This window comes from Phoca vitulina, unplaced genomic scaffold, assembly GCF_004348235.1.
Source record: "Phoca vitulina isolate PV1807 unplaced genomic scaffold, GSC_HSeal_1.0 scaffold10, whole genome shotgun sequence".
In the NCBI taxonomy this organism is placed as follows: Eukaryota; Metazoa; Chordata; class Mammalia; order Carnivora; family Phocidae; genus Phoca; species Phoca vitulina.
In genome coordinates this window covers 41,903,035-41,920,336 of record NW_022589713.1, presented here as the reverse complement: position 1 = coordinate 41,920,336, position 17,302 = coordinate 41,903,035, and the positions used below count along the sequence as shown (strand labels likewise).

Here is a 17,302-nt window from a genome sequence, read left to right as displayed (position 1 = left end):
GTAGTTTTCCATGGTATGGATATGCCAGTTTATTTAACCACTTACCCATTGGAAGACTTCTGGGTTGTTTCCAGTTTGGGGATATTATGAATAAAGCTGATATGAACATTTATTTATTTATTTACCAGGTTCCTCTGAGACGACCAAGTGGACACTGAACTCCAACCTAGAATCATTTATCACTGCTGAATTTGGAAAAAATTTTCTAACATTTACCTTGCTAAAAGCTAATTCCTTATTTCAAACAGAATCAGGTATATAAATAATAATTGGCAGTTCTATCATTTGACACAGGAGAACTTTAAAATACTTTATATTCATTCAGCTTTGTTCTGGCCTAGTAAGTATGTTACAACGGGCTTTAGATTTACATGGAGATAGAGCCTAAATTACAAGTTCCTGAAAACTCTCCAAGTAGCATTTCCTCAACTGTGAGGCAAGAGGCTTGCCGGGACTGATCCTCTACTCCAAAATCCTGACGGGGAAGCAGTGTACTTTGAAGATTTCAGTTCCAACTCTTACCACCAGATGTCACTGTTGCTCATCAGAAATAGGGAACCTCCAGTGACAGACTCATGAATGTAAAAAAACAAAACCTACTTCTTCCAATTAAACAAATATTTATTGAATATTTATATGAGCCAGGCACTAGTGCCAGGTGCTTTGGATGAAAAAGATCATCATGGCCTCAAAGATACTAGAGGAGACATGGAAGCAATCACACACCAATGCCCCAGTAACATATAACATTAAGCCAAGGAATCAAACTCTCAGTGAAAATCAACATACCATCTCTTTAAGGTACAACATTGCTTCCTGAGGGATACTTTCTCTGACTCCAACCCTCGATTAAGTCCGCCCGCTGGATGTTACTGCTGCTACCTATACCTAGCATTCAACCAGCTTTTCTATAATCACTTAATGACGGCCTTCCCTGCTGGACTGTCAGTTGTGAGGACAGGGCCCTCACACCGGCCCTGCTGCTTTCCCAAGCTTACCACAGTACCGACGGAAGTAGCGGTCATTTGCTGAGTTTACTTATGCATCAGGTGCTATGACAGGCTCCTTACAGTCACCACTACATTTTATCTTCCCAATGACCCTTAGCCACTGATACTGTCCCTATCTTACAGATGAGGAAGCCATGGCTACTTGACTAGTAGGTGGCAGAACTGTGAACCCAGGACTGACTTAATAACATGTAATATCACATTCACCTGAGCCACTTTTAAGAATTTCCATTATCTGATGCCAATCTATTCATCCAGCTAATTTACCACTCTCTTCCTTGAATGAGCAACCCCACCCTTAGTAACATAATGCTCAGTACCCTTTCAACACTTCACTTTTGTTTGGCCTATCCTCTGGCATTGGTCTAGATCAACTTCTCTCAAATGAGTAATTTAGTTTAACAAATCAATAATGTAGTCATCCATTAGAACAACAATTTTCTGAAAATTGTTCCCAAATTTGTTCTACAGAAGGCTTATCCTTCATGAAACAATTGTTGGGACTGCCTACCAGGATCTCCTATCAGGTCTACTGGAACCTGAGAAAATAGTTCCTAGTAATAGCTTTATTTTTAAAGCACTTTTCAAACTCATATAATGACCTATAAGCTATATAGGACTGTAGAAATTACCTAGCTCGACTTCTCATTTTATAGCTAAGATTGAGAAAACTTGGATTTGATCCAAGTTATAAAGTCAGTGGTGAGTCAAGACCATGCTGTAACCTCCTGCCTAATTTTATTAATATATGGTAATTGCTGCCACTCCAGTATTAATTTCACAAAGGCCAACACTGCTAATACCTGTTAGCATCTACGACTTGACTGCCCAGGTTCCAGTCCCAAACCTACACCCCTCTCTAGCTATGTGATCCTGGGTTAGATATTTACACTGTTCATGCCTCAGCCTCCTCCTCTGTTAAATAAGGATCATAGTTCCTACCTCTTAGGGTTGTTAGGAAATCCAAATGACATTATACATGAAAAGCACTTAGAATAGTGTGTGGCACATAGTAAATACTCAATAGATACTATTATTCCTATTTGATAAATATTCTTTAACCATAGTTCCTACCAAAGGTACAAAACATTCTCTCTCTTCTTGGAACTTAATCCTTGTGTTACTTTGAGGAATGATTGATTTTTTCCAAACGGAAATAAATACAAGGCAATTGATGTGTTCACTGACTTTACTAACACTACATTTACCATGTTATCACCATGGAATGTAAATTCAGGTTAGACAAGAAAATTTCACAAGTGTAATAAAGCATTCTGGAGTATACCAAAGTTTGTGTATAATGTCTGACCAAACCACCTTGCTGATGAATCATTAATCACTTCAATTATAGGTAATTTGTTAACATTTATGATTCTTACAGAGAAAATAAACGAACTTCATACATTTAAAAAGTTTTTCATCTAACCTTTGCATTAGTATTTAAAATACACATTTCTATTTTAAGGTAACATTTAAAAATTATTCTAATACAACAGCAGCATAAATATAACTCTGCAATTACAAAAAAAGCTAAACTGGGATCCACAGTTGAGTTATTCTCACGTTTACAAGTATGATTCTGAAATAAATACTACTTCTAAGCAGCTGTTATCGGCTTTTTTAGGTTTGGTTTAAATACACGTATTTTCGGTTTTGGGGAAGCTTATTATATTATATTCCATGCACTGTTTTGAAAGGGTTAAGAGCCAACCAGCCCTAAAAACTGAAGTACTCAGTCTGCAAAACAGGCAGAAAAAAGTTAAATGGGATTCCTACATAACATCAAAAGCATTCTGCAGCAACTGGGAGTACTCAGAATTGGCAAATTGTCCTCTTTTTAACTGATTTTATCAGAAGAGTTTAAGAAGGAGCATATTTTACCACTATCAAGTACATTTAAAAGTGACATGTTTCTTTTGTTCTAATTTGACTCCGCTGAATGACCTAGCTAGTTAACTGGTCACTAGTAATTTGGTTACCAGGCAAATCAAGCCTGCAAGAAAGGAAGCCAATATTTAAATTACTATGTTATTGTGTGACCCATTCAAATGATTTATTTTCAACATAAACATATAAACTCAGTATGAGATGCCTAGCTAAAGCAAGCACCACCAACAAAACCAAGACAGTTTCTCTTCTTCTAAGGTTTAGGCTTTGCCCAGAATTCCTTATACATGGAATAGCCCATACCTAAAGAAAAAAAAAAATGTATTTAAACATTTAATATTTTCCACGATATTAAGAAAATTGAAAACAGTTCATAAAATAGCTAAAAGTAGCACCCTCCTAGCATGCAATATTTACAAGAGGAACAAGACCCTAGGCTGCTTATACTCTTGCCTTCTTAAACTATTTAAATTTCTGAAATTCTTTTTATATAGGTTCCCAAGCAGCTCAAGGCTAGTATGACTAGTTCAGACTACTGAAATATTTGTTTTAAAGATCAATATTTATCTTACAACTTTAAAAGGAGTCACTCTTGCTATGTAACAATAAGTAAAGTCAACGAATTATAAAGCCAATAAAAGAGTGTAATACCTACATCAAAAAAATCTTTTCCAGGGCACCTGGGTGGCTCAGTCGGTTAAGCATCCGACTCTTGATTTCAGCTCAGGTCATGATCTCAGGGTCCTGAGATCAAGCCCCGTGTTGGGCTCTGCGCTGAGCATGGAGGCTGCTTAAGATTCTCTCTCCCCCTCTCCCTCAGCCTGTCCCACCCCTCTCAGGCTCTCTCTAAAAAAAAACAACAAACTTTTCCACTTCCAAAAATTCAATAAAATAGTAGTCCTATGTCTCTCCCAGATAATGGATCTTACTACCAACCCTATTTACATATCTAGACTCCAGTGAAATTATAAACTCTGTGATGGACAGAATTGCTTTTTCTTTCTTTAAAACAGTGGTAAGATGTATCACAGACAGTAAAACTTTGTCACTACTTGAACTACTAATCCAATTTTTATGTGAAAATAGATGTAAGTGACATTTCAAACTACTTCAAAGTCAGCAAAAAGTATCTACCTTGATTTATAAAGTCTATTAATGGGAATTACAAACTTGAAAATTTCCTCTAAGAACCTACCGAGAGTCATTGCTCCCACAACAAAGCCTTGGGCTGCCACACGCATGTGGATCAGGTGAACAGACATTTTAGTATTTCCCCTGCTCTTCAATTTATATAATCCATATGCAACGATTGCTGCAAACCCCGCCATTCCTGTAAAACAAATAGTCACAAGTATGTCATATGCATGGGGTCAGGGAACCAAGATGACTTTACTATCAATCAGTGTACTTTCTACTATTTTTACAAAGATGTTTCATTGAGACCATTAATTAACTAACATACAAATTGAGTTTTTAATTTTCCCCCTCAAAACCCAAAATCCATAATCGGTAGCAAACAGCAGATTCAGAAAGTTAAGATCATCTTCAAAATGTGGGCTGTGGAGCCAGCAGGTGCTTTAAGAGTGCCAGGGGAACTCCTCCTCTCAGTCCTACTTCCTTCCCTGAAGGGAATCAGGTAACATAGCAGAGACTGTAATAAACCATAACTGTGAGTGTAAGCTTTTTTTTTTTTTGAGTCTTGTGAGTCCTTCTAGCAAATCACTGAGACTGAGGGTGGTCGTGGGGTCCCCCAACACATTCACTGAAATAAGAGTCAATAAACAAAGGCTTCTGAAGACACACAGAAGAATTTTTATAGAGAGAGTTGTATTAAGCCAATCTTACATATTTCAACATATGAACAAAATATATGAAAACAAATGCTTTCAGAATGTGCTTGATGAATGAGTTGACCACACTTCTGAGTTAAAGCTTACAACAGACAGATTATTAGAACATCAACGTCAAACTTACCAATGGGAACAAACGGTGCTTCTCTAGCTTTTCGGATAAGTTTAGATCCCTGATCTTCATCATATGAAGAGAGAGAAACATCTGTGCCGGTTGACATAGTGGCTGAAGAATCCTCCTGAAAGAGAATTTCCAGGAGGTTCTATAATTAAAAGCAACTACTACACTGAACGGCTGGATGTATTTAAAATACTCCTAGTTTCCACATAAATACGTGGTATGTTATCCATGAAGTTTAAAAAGTATATTTTAGAAACTAACTGTATTTTTAACCCACAGCTACTTTTAGGAAGAGTTGTATTTATACCCCCCCCCATTGTTTTGATGTTTATCCCATACAACCAATCCCTTTTTATTTTTATTTATGTTTAAATAGGCTCCACACTCAGCATGGAGCCCAACAAGTGGCTTGAACTCACAACCCTGAGATCAAGAGTCAGAAGCTTAACCGACTGAGCTACTGGGGCACCCCAACCAATTCCTCTTTAGCACCACATCGCCGATAACAGTGAAAGTTTTTTTTTTTAATCAAAATAACTTTTGTCAATTAAAATAGTAGCCATTGATTTTCTGGCTATTTTCACACTTAGTCAGTTTAACTTAACGACTTCACTCAAACCAAACCAATACTCCTTACTGCCTCTTCAAAACATGTTGAATATCCTACTAAACACTTTTGAGTGTAGTTTTTATTGGTTACAACTGAGACTGACTTATCGACTCCAACATGCTACATGGCTTCAGTTCTCACCTTTGAATAGCTTCCCCTATTACATTAATAGTGGCTGTTTTGGGGAAAAGATTACAGCTGTTCTGAATAACCAAAATTTCTACTTAGCTCATTATTTACTTCTTTATAAGAATAAGCTTTTATTGGGGCGCCTGGGTGGCTCAGTCAGTTAAGTGGCTGCCTTCGGCTCAGGTCATGATCTCAGGGTCCTGGGATTGAGCCCCACCATTGGGCTCTCCGCTCAGTCAGCAGCGAGTCTGCTTCTCCCTCTCCCTCTGTAATCTCTCTCGCTCAAATAAATAAAATCTTAAAAAAAAAAGGACAAAGCTTTTATTTTAAACACTATTGCTAGAAATGCCTCTTTTTAAGCATAATTTACGTTCCACTGAACATAATACAGCCTTTTAGTTTAGTTTTTTTTTTTTTTACTTAGGGTTACCATTTTTAACATCACTGCAGCAAAAAAACTGAACAACCCTCAGGGTCTTCTTAATGACTGAGTATCTCCTAAGCTTCAGCTCTACTTTCCCTTACAGAACTTACATTCCCTGGACCTCCCTCTTAAAATTCTCTACCTCCATTCTCCCTTTTTCGGTCATCTCTCTTTACACAGGAAGCTATTTAATAGGTGTTTCATCATAATGAGAAAATAAATTCAGCTTCACCTTAGTCACAATAAATATGTATATACTTCCTTCTTCCCTGAGCGGATTTAAACCGCCAGTAAATGTGATCCATAGATAAAAGGGAGTCAAACACAGTATGTTAAGTGTACAAGTCTGATTAGTGTCAGTTATAATAACTTCAAAAGTCAATTGCCCATCCCACTACCTATATAACATCTTACGTCCACCTCTGGGTTTTTCATGTGCATCATGCATCATACTCCCTTCAATAATAACTCTCATTCAACACTTTGCTATTCCAGGAGTGTTAGTAGTAGGTAACACCCTCAAAGGAAATCCAACTCTAGAGGGAGGCGTAGTGCTTAGTTTGAAAAGTGAAATCATCCTTCTCAGCCCCCATCCCCATTGGGAAGAATCCAATTCTGTTATCTGACAAAGAAAACCTTAATCCAGAGAGTTGTGCAGCATCACACAGCTAAATAAGAGGAAACAGATTCGAACTAGTCTTTCTCTTCTTCTTTTGTACTCCGTTACCTGCTAACTGAATAAACCCCTACTTACTGAGCTTTTATTATATACAAGGTTCAACAAGCTCTAGGTTCAGGATGCTCACTATATATGTGAAGAGTTAAAACAAACACTAAAATAATTAATGGTTAAAAATTAGATCCTTTTTTTTTTTTAAAGGGACAGAATAGAGTATGATTACTTTCAAGAGCATAACAGAGAATGAGAACTGAATTTAGAGTGTGGTATCTTTTAGCTAAAGTAGGTTTGGGAAATATTTGAGACTGGCCTTCAAGAAACTACATAAATGGACTAGATGGAGATATTAAACATTATATTTTAGGTGAGTATATGCTTATTTGTTGCTTTCAAAACTAACCTTAAGCTTCTCAAAGTCATGAGGGTTTATCACAGATCCTCCTTCCACCTTTCTGGCCATGAACCCCATAATCTAATCACATTAAATTTCTTAAAGATGTTCTCTGTACTTCAGTGCCTATGTACAAGCTGATTTCTCTGCCTAACACTTTTCCTCCCTTTTCATCTCCTTCAGACACTTTTTCCTAGCTAACTCCTCTCATTTTTCAGGTTCGTAATTAACTTTCATTGGAAGTCTCCTTTGACTTTCTAAGTATGATCATTGCTTTGATTATGCAGTCTCTAAAATACGCTTTCTCTAAAATAATTCTTTCTTATAAATGCCTGTTCAATTGTCTCTCTTGCTAGAATCCTTGAAGTTAGCAGGCCATACATGTCCTGCTTGTATCTATATCTCCACTGCCTGGCATGATGCTTTGCATGCAGTAAGCATAGCACAAAATATTTGTTGAATAAATTTAAAAATAATCTATTTCAACAATTAAAATTATTGTTAATTTAGGAAAATTTGGTGAAAACAATAACAAGTAAACACATTTGTAGAGTTTAACTGGTCAGTAAGAAAAATGCCAAACTGTAGGTACCTAAGTGCTTATTTAATTTTTATATTTTATTTATGAAAGAAGAAATGATAATTTGAGTAGGTCTTAGTTCCTTGCAACCACAAGAGACAAAACTATTATATAACACAATCCACTTTTTAAAACTAGCACCTTCTTGGGGCACCTGGGTGGCTCAGTCGGTTAAGCGTCTGCCTTCAGCTCAGGTCATGATTCCAGGGTCCTGGGATCGAGCCCCACATCGGGCTCCCTGCTCAGTGGAGAGCCTGCTTCTCCCTCTCCCTCTGCCTGCCTCTCGGCCTACCTGTACTCTCTCTCTGTCAAATAAATAAATAAAATATTTTAAATAAAAAAAATAAAAATAAAACTAGCACCTTCTTTTGCAGATATATGCATGTTTTCTTCCTTTGCCTTAATTATTCCTAAACTAAGAAGTCATTTGGGAATTATCTTTAAAAACAAGAAAGTCAGTGGTCTTTCCTCTAATCTCTCACCTCTGGAGCAGTGTAAATTGTTCAACTGGTCAACGGAGCAGAAGTTTTTTCTCCCTCCTTCAGGAAGGAAGGGGATGGCAATCTCTCTCCTGTATATAAAAGAAGAAAATCCACTCATCTCCATTCCTCACCTATGATAGAGACTCTGAAGTTTGTACGGGTAGGACATTTGATCTGGTTTTGAGAGAGTAATCCTTAGGGTAAGAATAAGGGTGTGGGGGAAACCATGTGGTCATTATTTGCTTTCAGTGGCTAATGATAACCTGTTTCTGATCGAGAACACCTTGTGGCGCATTTAAAGATAAAATTAATAAAGAGGAATATAAAAAGTCCAACACATCACAGATTTATTATACTATACTTCAAATTATATTTTTATACCTAATATACTATATATTCATAACACTCCTTGCATATAAAAATTTGATAATTCTCTTCCTAATTACCATCTGAAAGTTTCCCAAGTATTCATGATTTACAGCCACACAAATTGAAAATGGCTAACTTTTAATGTATCAGGATCAATAACTATGAATCATATAATTTGAGAATAACAACCCAGACAATCCTTGCCAGTAGCCCAATTTTACAGATGGAAAAAGGTTATATGAATTGTTCAACATCAAGAATGTATCTCTGGCAGGGGAGGATTAGAACCCAGATCTCCTGATACATTCCAGAGTTGTTCTGATTGACAACATATTGCCAAAGCATCAATCTTTTGCTGGTAATGTATTTAATCTGAAAAATATTAAAATCCATTCCTTAACAGAAGCCTGCCTTTCTTTCTTTGAATTGTAAAAAATATGCAAGTCATGCCTAAAATTAAATGGAACTTTCTTCCCCAGTGACTTAACTCATCCACCAATTTCAACTGTGCTTTGAACAGATCTTTTTCACTAGCAGGACTTCTAGATTTCCCTTAAATTTTCTCATCTGTCCATAGCAATTGACCCAGATCTCTGCCAAAAAGTTGAACAGGTAGAAAAAGAGGCACCAATGACCAGATGATATTCAAAGCCAATCTGAAAACACTAATTATTCTCTAAACTTAGTAAGATACTACTGCAGACCTTTCCAAATGCATGGGAACCTAGAAAAGATGTCAGGGAAGATGAGCTGCCCAGCATGAGGTGATGTAACAGACTGAAGGATCTTCACAGCCTGTCATTTTGGTCACAGAACTACTAACAGCAAGGACTTCAAATTTTGATTTTCCAATAGTCACCTGTCAGCTTGTTTAAAATGGCTGCAAAGGCCCCACCCTGGAGATTCTGGTTCAGAGGGTCTGGGGCAGGGCCCAAGGAATCTGTATTTTAAGAAGCCCCCTTCAACCGCTTCTGGGGCACAAGAACTAAGAGATGCCCTGGTATTCAGGACTCAAACTTGTGTGTCACGCTGGGACCTGGTGCCTCTTCAATCTGTCTGAACTTTTCCATCCAAACCGGTCAAACTCGAAAGTGCCTGGGTACTTCTGGAAGTATAAATCCTGTGGTGGGGATTACCCGACAGAAGGAACTAGGTGCTGCCCACACCCGTATATAAGAGAGAAAGGCGAGGGCGCCTGGGTGGCTCAGATGGTTAAGCGTCTGCCTTCGGCTCAGGTCATGATCCCAGGGTCCTGGGATCGAGTCCCGCATCGGGCTCCCCGCTAGGCGGGGAGCCGGCTTCTCCCTCTGCCTCTCTCTCTCTGACTCTCATGAATAAATAAATAAAACATTTAAAAAAAAAAGAGAGAGAGAGAAAGGCGAGAAACACTGCCGAATCATTTCAGCTGCTCCCAATTCTAAACCCGCGCTGTTTTCTAATCCCTAACTGGCGGGCTTAGCTTTCTTGAAGAAATTTAAATTCCGTTACAGATGCTTTATACAGGGCCTGGGGCCTTCTTACCTTCCCAGGGTAGGAGGAAACCCGGGGTCGTGGAGAAGAGTAAGGTCGTGTGGTTTTACGCCCTCAACCTTTCGAACCGCCCCCCTCCCTCCCGTGACCTTGTCGGGACTCCAAGGCCGGAGCGCTTGCCCTCCCAACCCTTCCCTCCTCACCCACCGCGCGGGCCCGCTCTCCGGAAGGCTCCCGGCTCCGGGTACTATCCGCGCTACCGGCTCCCTGAGGTCGGCCCCAGCCCCCTCCAAGGCTCTCTCATTACTGCCCCCTCCGCGAGTCTTCCCTCTCGGCCACGATTCACTCCACAAGCTTCTACTTCATCCCCTCACCCGAAAGGCCATCAGACCCCCCAACTTTCCCTGAACCACGAGGTCGGGCCCGAAACGCGCCAATTCCACCTCGCCCCCTTCAACCCGGGCATCTCCCCCCTCCTCCCAGCCCCGCGGACCCCACCACTCCCAAGGCGCTCTCGGCCCAGCCAAGCGCTGCCCGGCTTCTTCCCGCCCCGCGGTCGGGTGTCGTCCGCTCTCATGACTCCCTCAATCTTCACTTACCTACAATGACAGGACTTCGGCTCCAGCTGGTCTCTGGCTCTCTCCCACACTTGTCGTCCAGCCGGCTTCTTCTCGTCCCGCCCACACCTGGCCCTAGCCAATCAGAAGCCAGCGGCCCGCAGGCGAGGGTCCCGGTGGGTGCGTGCGTGTGCGCGATGGATAAGGCGGGTCCCGGATTGGCTGGGGCGACGAGCGCGGTGGGTGGCTCCGCGTCCCCGGCTCTCGCGTAGGGATCTCGTCATGGGTGAGAGTTCATGAGCAGGGCTTCGCGCGAGCGCTCTTCAGCGCCCCTGGCTCCTACCGGGCGGAACCTCGGATTTCTCTCGGCCCTTTCTCCTCGTGCAGCGGCGGCGAGCACCGCGAACGTTGCGTGCTCCGTGCGCGGGTGGGGCGGGGCCGGCCATGAGGGGTTTCGGCCGCAGCCGGCCCTTGGGAGACTCAAGGGAGGACGTTCCTGCCTGCTGGGGCGCCGGCGGCGGTGGGGCGACGGAGCCCTCGTTCCGTTCCGTTCCCCTGGTGGTTATGTGCTGCCGCGAACGTGCGCTGTCGGGCCTCTCGTGGAGCCTTTCTTGGAGTTTACATTGTGGTGAGGGGCAGCCATTGGTCGCAAGCATGGGTTCGCTAGAGGAGACCACCCAGAACGGGGGGGGGGGGGGGCTTCTCTGAGGAAAGAAGTGTCAGCGGCCGCTGGTGACAGTGAACTTCCGGAGACAGAGGCCCCAGGCTCGTTGGTATGACAGATAATTATTCAGTATGGCGAATTGATGCAAAGCATCAACGACAGTGCCATAGGGAATATGTCTGCGACTAAATTACAATCCCTTAGTAGAACCGCGAATTGAGGCATATTGCCAACGCTGTATCACACAGGTTGGAACTAAGTGCCATGGGCTCCGGATTTTGAAAATCTTTTGTCTTATAATTAAGACACATGTAGAAAACATTCATGCTACACTTGATCTTAGCCAGAAGGCCGAGAAGCGATGAAAACATTCATGCTATGGATGATGAATTAAAAACCCCATACCTTGATTATATGGTATGCTTTCAGCTACTTGAAGGCACATATTTTTTCTGGTTCATGCCCATCTCTCCCAGAACACTGTCTTTGGGCTCAGTAGGAGCCCGGTGATGTTAAATGAAGAAGACATAACCGATGCAGTAATTGGAGGGCTGCAAAAATAAGTAGGGATGATCAGGGACTTATTTAGGATAATTAAAATGACAAAAGAGCCTAAGAGACTTGAATATGAAAGCAAGTCATTAATAAGTCCTGTGATTCTGGAAATACAAAGGCTAACATTAGTAGTGAGCATATTCATTCCTGAAGGGGATTTCTATAAATCAAAATAATGTTAGCTAATTTGCTCATTTCCAGAGAATGAGATTTGGGATGAGGGAAACTTGGGTGTTAGCCCCAGGCTGAACACGTAGTAGTCATGACTGAGGGTTTTACTTCTCAAAACTTCACTTTCTTCATTTGTAAAACGGAGATAACAGTGGTGCTGGTTAATGAGGAAATACACGTAGTGTTAGCACAGTGTTTGGCATGAAAGGTGCTTTAGAAGTGCTATTGCTTTAAAAAATTACTGTGCTGTGAATTGTATGGAAAGAGGCAGACTCTGCCCTATTTGTGTGAGAAATTATCTCTTTCTGATTGGTATATAGAAACCAAAATCTTGGTAAATGATAATGATAAATATCTGAAACAATCAGATAATGTAGAAGATTTTTTTATTTTTATTTTTTTTTTTAGATTTTATTTATTTATCTGACAGCACACAAGCAGGGGAAGGTAGAGGGAGAAGCAGGCTCTCCATTGAGCAGGGAGCCTGACATGGGGCTCGATTCCAGGACCCTGTGGATCACCGACAGCCACCCACGTGCTCCTGTAGATTTTTTTAAATAGAAATTATTCTGCTGCCCTTTATTCCATATTGTGTTACAAGAAAAGGACAGTGACAACTGACAAACCATTACATCTTTCATAATGTAGACATAATTGGTAACAAATGTACATCATGTATTATTTCATTCTCCTTACTCTGTCACTTAGAAGTATAATTGATGCAGAAGACATTAAAAAATTATTTGGTTTCTCGTGTATTAAACTAACCCACTTGTAGTTTATGGAAGGGAAGACAGCACAGAAGTATCTGCCTATTTTGTTAATTTCTCCTCTTTAGAGAGCCTTTGTAACTTCTCATGTTCCAAGTAGCAGTCTACACATGATCATATCTACTATAAGAGAAATGGGATTCTAAACTCAGATGTCTTTTTAGGCTGAGGCCCAGCTTAAAGGTACATTACCTTGTACCTTTATCCTTGTATCCTTCTTAAAACTACTTTGTGATCTTTGTGGAATTTTGTCTAAACCAAATGTTAAACCTTTTGAGCAAATTGGTAATATCCGCAGATATTTTTAAAACCAGAGTTAAAAGTCCCCTTCAGCAATCACTGGACATGTATATTGTGTTGGGTACTATACTGGATTTGGAAGTTAAAGACTTAGTCCCTTCTCTGAGATGATTTATAATCTTTTTAGGTAGAAGGAACAGGTATAGAAAAACATCAAAGACAGTTTGTGGTAAGTGCTTTGAATGCAGCTTCAGGTAGATATCCTAGTGAGTGCGCAGTTTCAGAGAAGGCTTCTTGGGACTGGGGCTTGGGTGAGTGAACTTTGAAGAATGATTAGCATGTAAATAAGTTGGGAGACTATTCCAGAAAGAGGAAACAGTGGGCAGAGGAATAGCAGTAGACTATAGGATTGTAGCTCTAGCATGGACAATGAGTGGGGAAAAGGCAAAAAAAAAAAAAAAAAAATTGTGACTAAAGCAGAGTCAGAATAATGGGAAGTAGGTTTAAGCTACATGGGAGAGGACTTTAAACGCTAATTAACTTGCACAGTATTCTATTAGGTGGCCCTTGAAGGTTTTGGAGCAGGATGTTGACAGGAATACATTTGAGGTAATTTGTAGTGAAGTAGAATGGATTAGAAAGGGAATATCAGCATTACTCAGCCAGAAAATTAAAAACTATTCAGTATATAGTTCATTGTATTATTTGTACTGAGTCCACATCCTTTGTCTCAAGGATATGGAAGGAAGGCTGCTACATGCAGGGGCATCATCCCTCTGTCCTCCTGGACAAGGACTACTGCTTTGAAAAAGCAATAATCCTTACAAAGCAATTCCCAGGGAGAACTGTCAAGGCCCAGACCATCATAAAATTCCATGTTAGAGGACTGCCCTGCTGCGCTACTCATAATATTCTACAGTTTTGTACCTTTACACTTTGCAGAGTCATGGAATAGTACTTAAGCTGTTTGTTTTAAATAAAAACTTACCAGACACATTAATAGCATGTTTTAAAGTTTTATTTATTGATTTTTTTTAAGATTTTATTTATTTATTTTGACAGAGAGAGAGAGAGCACAAACAGGGGGAGCAGCGGAGGCAGAGGGAGAAGCAGACTCCCTGCTGAGCCGGGAGCCTGAAGACCCTGGAATCATGACCGGAGCTGAAAGCAGACACTTAACGGACTTAGCCACCCAAGTGCCCCTAAAGTTTTATTTAAAACTAGCCCACAAGGTAGGAGCTAACAAACAAAAGAATCTCCTGTGGCAAACAAAAAAAGAATCTCCTGTGGCAAAAAGTGATTGGGTCCCTCCCTGGACTGATGCAAGTCTTTCAAGAGTTTTGTAAGAAATGCTATTTTTTTTTCCCCAGAAGGAGCAGCTGCTGATCATGTCAGACCACCATGTTCTGCTCGGGTATGACAGTTTCTCTTGTTCACAACTTACACATTTCAGAACGTTAAGTCTGAGGTACCTAGTCCATCGCTCTGCCCTTTAGGAAGTATAGTTCTAAAATGCAATCTCAGAACTCTCCAGAGGGAGGAAAGTCACAACCACCTTTTAAATTTTATGAGGGGCAGTATAATAGTGTTTAAGACCACAGACTCTCGAGCTTGCTTTGCTGCTTACAAGCTATGTGATACTGAGCAAGTTACTTAATCATTCTATGCCTCAGTTTCTGCATTTGTACAATAATAGGACCTACATAATAGGACTCTGGGGAGGCTCAAATGATATGTAAAACTGCAACATTGCCTGGCATATATAATAAGTGCATATATGTTAATTATTATGACATTTCTGGTTTTGTTTTTGTGTGTGAATTCCTGTCAGTTCAGCTTATCTAAGCTGTAAACACAACTAATAGTTTCACTTGTGTGTATGTGTTTGCGTGGTTTCCATTTTTAAAAGTCTTTTGGTTACAGAGGATTTGCATAAAAATCATAAGTATAAGATGCACACAACCAGACTTTAGGAGAGCAGAAGCAAGGAACTATCAGATGCCTTTCATCTCTTCGGTTGACACTGTCTCCTACTTTTATATCATTGGTTTCATTCAACCATGTAAAATATTTTTCCTATTAGTAATCAATATGGCAGTAGGATTTGTGTGTTTAGATAGTGATATTTTCTGTAGTGAACAAACATATTATACTTTAAACGTTTTAGTCTTGAATTGATTTTTCCACTAATGCACTTAGTATTATTTGTTATTGTTGTTCCAGGCAGGAACATTCTTCTTAACAAGTATCAAGGGGAAAAAAATGTGGTGGAGTGGAAGGAGTGGAAGTCCCCCCAGGATTGCTACATGCATGTAGTCAAAAGACATGGATTTGAATGCTGACTTGAATGCTTCTTAACATTATGACCTTAAACAAGTTACTTAGCCTGTTGGAACCTCAACTTTTCATCAACAAAATGGAGATATTAATAGGTACCTGATAGGGTTACACTGTGTGATCTAAATAACCCTATATAAGATACCAAGAACAGTGCATGGAACATAATAGACACTCATGAGTTCCCCTCTCTAAACTAGCCCCCTTCCTCTTCCTGCCATATTCCTAAGCAGTAACCAGCAAAGCATCTTAAATTACTTCTCTAGACCTCTAAGTTTCCTGAACCATGCTACTAAGTCATCCTTTTATTTATCTTTGCTCAGCCTCACCTTTCATTCCCCTACTAACCATTTCCACAGAGAGCACTGAGAACTTCTCTCACCTGTCCCTTTGCCCCCACCTCTGGACTTACCTGCATCCACCTCAGTCATTTCTCCTGGTCTTGGGCGCCTTTCTCCCACTGAACACCAATCACCCCTGTACTGGATTCCATCATTTCTTGCCACCTCAGCTGTCAACTGTTTGCTCTCTCATCTGTAATTTTGCTTGTTCTCTCTTGTTATAGGCTTCTCATACCCAAGATTCTTCTACTTATAAAAAGCCCCTTCGTAGCTTCTTAATCTTTTCTGTAGTTATTGCTCTATTTTCTCTCACCCTGGCTTGGGAGAAAAAAAGTATATATACATATTATTTCCACATCACTCTTTGCTTGACCCACTGGTTTCTATTCCTGTCACACTACTAAGACTACAATAGTGAAGGACATCATTCAGTGGATATAATTCAGTTTCTCCGCACATATATGACTTGACTACCATACTTGATACCACAAATCTTCTCTTGACACCTTTCTTTTGGTTCTTGCAATCTGGCCATTCTTTCTTAGTTCCTATCACTGAATTCACTTCCTCTGTCCCTTAAATGTTGGTGTTTTCCCTGATTCTGTTCTCACACTTTCCTTCTTACTCTCTTTTCTCCTCTTGGGATGATCTCACGTACCCTCATGGTTTTTCATTCTCATCTATATACTGATGCTCTCTTGTCCTCTCTCTGCCTGAGCCCTAGAACTCTAGATTTAATTGTGTGTTGGACGTCTCTACCTCAGTAGTCCACAGATTCCACAACATGTCCATAAATGAATTAATCATGTCTCTCCTCTCCTTCCCCCTACTCTGGACACTCCCCTCCTGATAAGCCTATACTTTCTCCTAAATTCCCTGACTTGGTTTGTGGAACAGCTATCCATCCCATTAACCAAATATGAAACCTGGATAAATCCTTCGTTGACACAACTTCCTCCTTTCTCCACATCCAGCCAGTGACATCTGAGCAGAGAACTGAATGACGGGCCAGCCCTATGAAGCTCTGGGGGGGAATATTTAAGGCAGAGATGAGACTCTGCCTTTACTGTCATAGTAATGTGCTCTGACCAAACTGGCCCAGGTTTGCCTGACTCCTGTATGCAGTGATGTTAAGAGGATTATTTATACAGGAAAGCTCTTAAACAGATCAAATAAGGAAATGCATTTACATCATCTAAGGGTGGAACACAAGACTGTTTTCACTGACAATATTTTCAAACAAAAAGCTGCGAGGTTGTCACTAAAAAATGGATCTTAGATTCATTGCAGCTCCTCAAATTCCTTTTTTGTTCTTTGGGGGAGGGAGCAGGGGAGATGGGCAGGTGGGGTGGGCAGGCACAGACCTCCCCTAACTTAGCTTTATCTCCCCTGCCTATTGGCTTTGTTTTGAAGACACTCGGATTTGGGATTAACAACACAATCATTCCTTCTTAAAAATTTATATAATTTTATATTCCATATATTTTGTTATTAAATATGCCCTTTAATAGAAAATATTCAGTTTTGTGTTTTATATCCTGATTTTTTAAATTAGAAAACTTATAATCTTATATAATCTATATAACTAAAAAGATTGCCTTATTTTTATGATCTGTATTTTGCACAGATATGGAACTAGGTTATACGAAAACACAATTGATTACT

The 17,302-nt window shown here is 40.2% G+C and overlaps 1 protein-coding gene and 1 long non-coding RNA gene across 3 annotated transcripts; one reads left to right on the top strand and one right to left on the bottom strand.

Moving 5' to 3' along the window:
- Window positions 1-2,181: 2,181 nt before the first annotated feature.
- HIGD1A (HIG1 hypoxia inducible domain family member 1A) lies at window positions 2,182-10,739 on the bottom strand. 2 transcript variants are annotated; one of them, XM_032408869.1, is made up of 5 exons: window positions 10,602-10,732; window positions 8,164-8,252; window positions 4,872-4,986; window positions 4,093-4,227; window positions 2,182-3,200 (listed from the first exon to the last, which is right to left on the bottom strand). In XM_032408869.1, the coding sequence occupies exons 3-5, from the start codon at window positions 4,966-4,968 to the stop codon at window positions 3,151-3,153; spliced, it is 282 nt and encodes a 93-aa protein (XP_032264760.1). In that variant the 5' UTR covers window positions 4,969-4,986; window positions 8,164-8,252; window positions 10,602-10,732; the 3' UTR covers window positions 2,182-3,150. The 2 variants fall into 2 exon arrangements, with proteins under 2 accessions (XP_032264760.1, XP_032264761.1); XM_032408870.1 differs by lacking the exon at window positions 8,164-8,252 and having other exon boundaries at window positions 10,602-10,739.
- A 3,413-nt stretch (window positions 10,740-14,152) lies between these two features.
- Window positions 14,153-17,130, top strand: LOC116635112. The gene is made up of 3 exons (XR_004300106.1): window positions 14,153-14,191; window positions 14,330-14,373; window positions 15,183-17,130. It is a non-coding gene; the product is annotated as an uncharacterized LOC116635112 (long non-coding RNA).
- The last annotated feature ends 172 nt before the right edge of the window (window positions 17,131-17,302 follow it).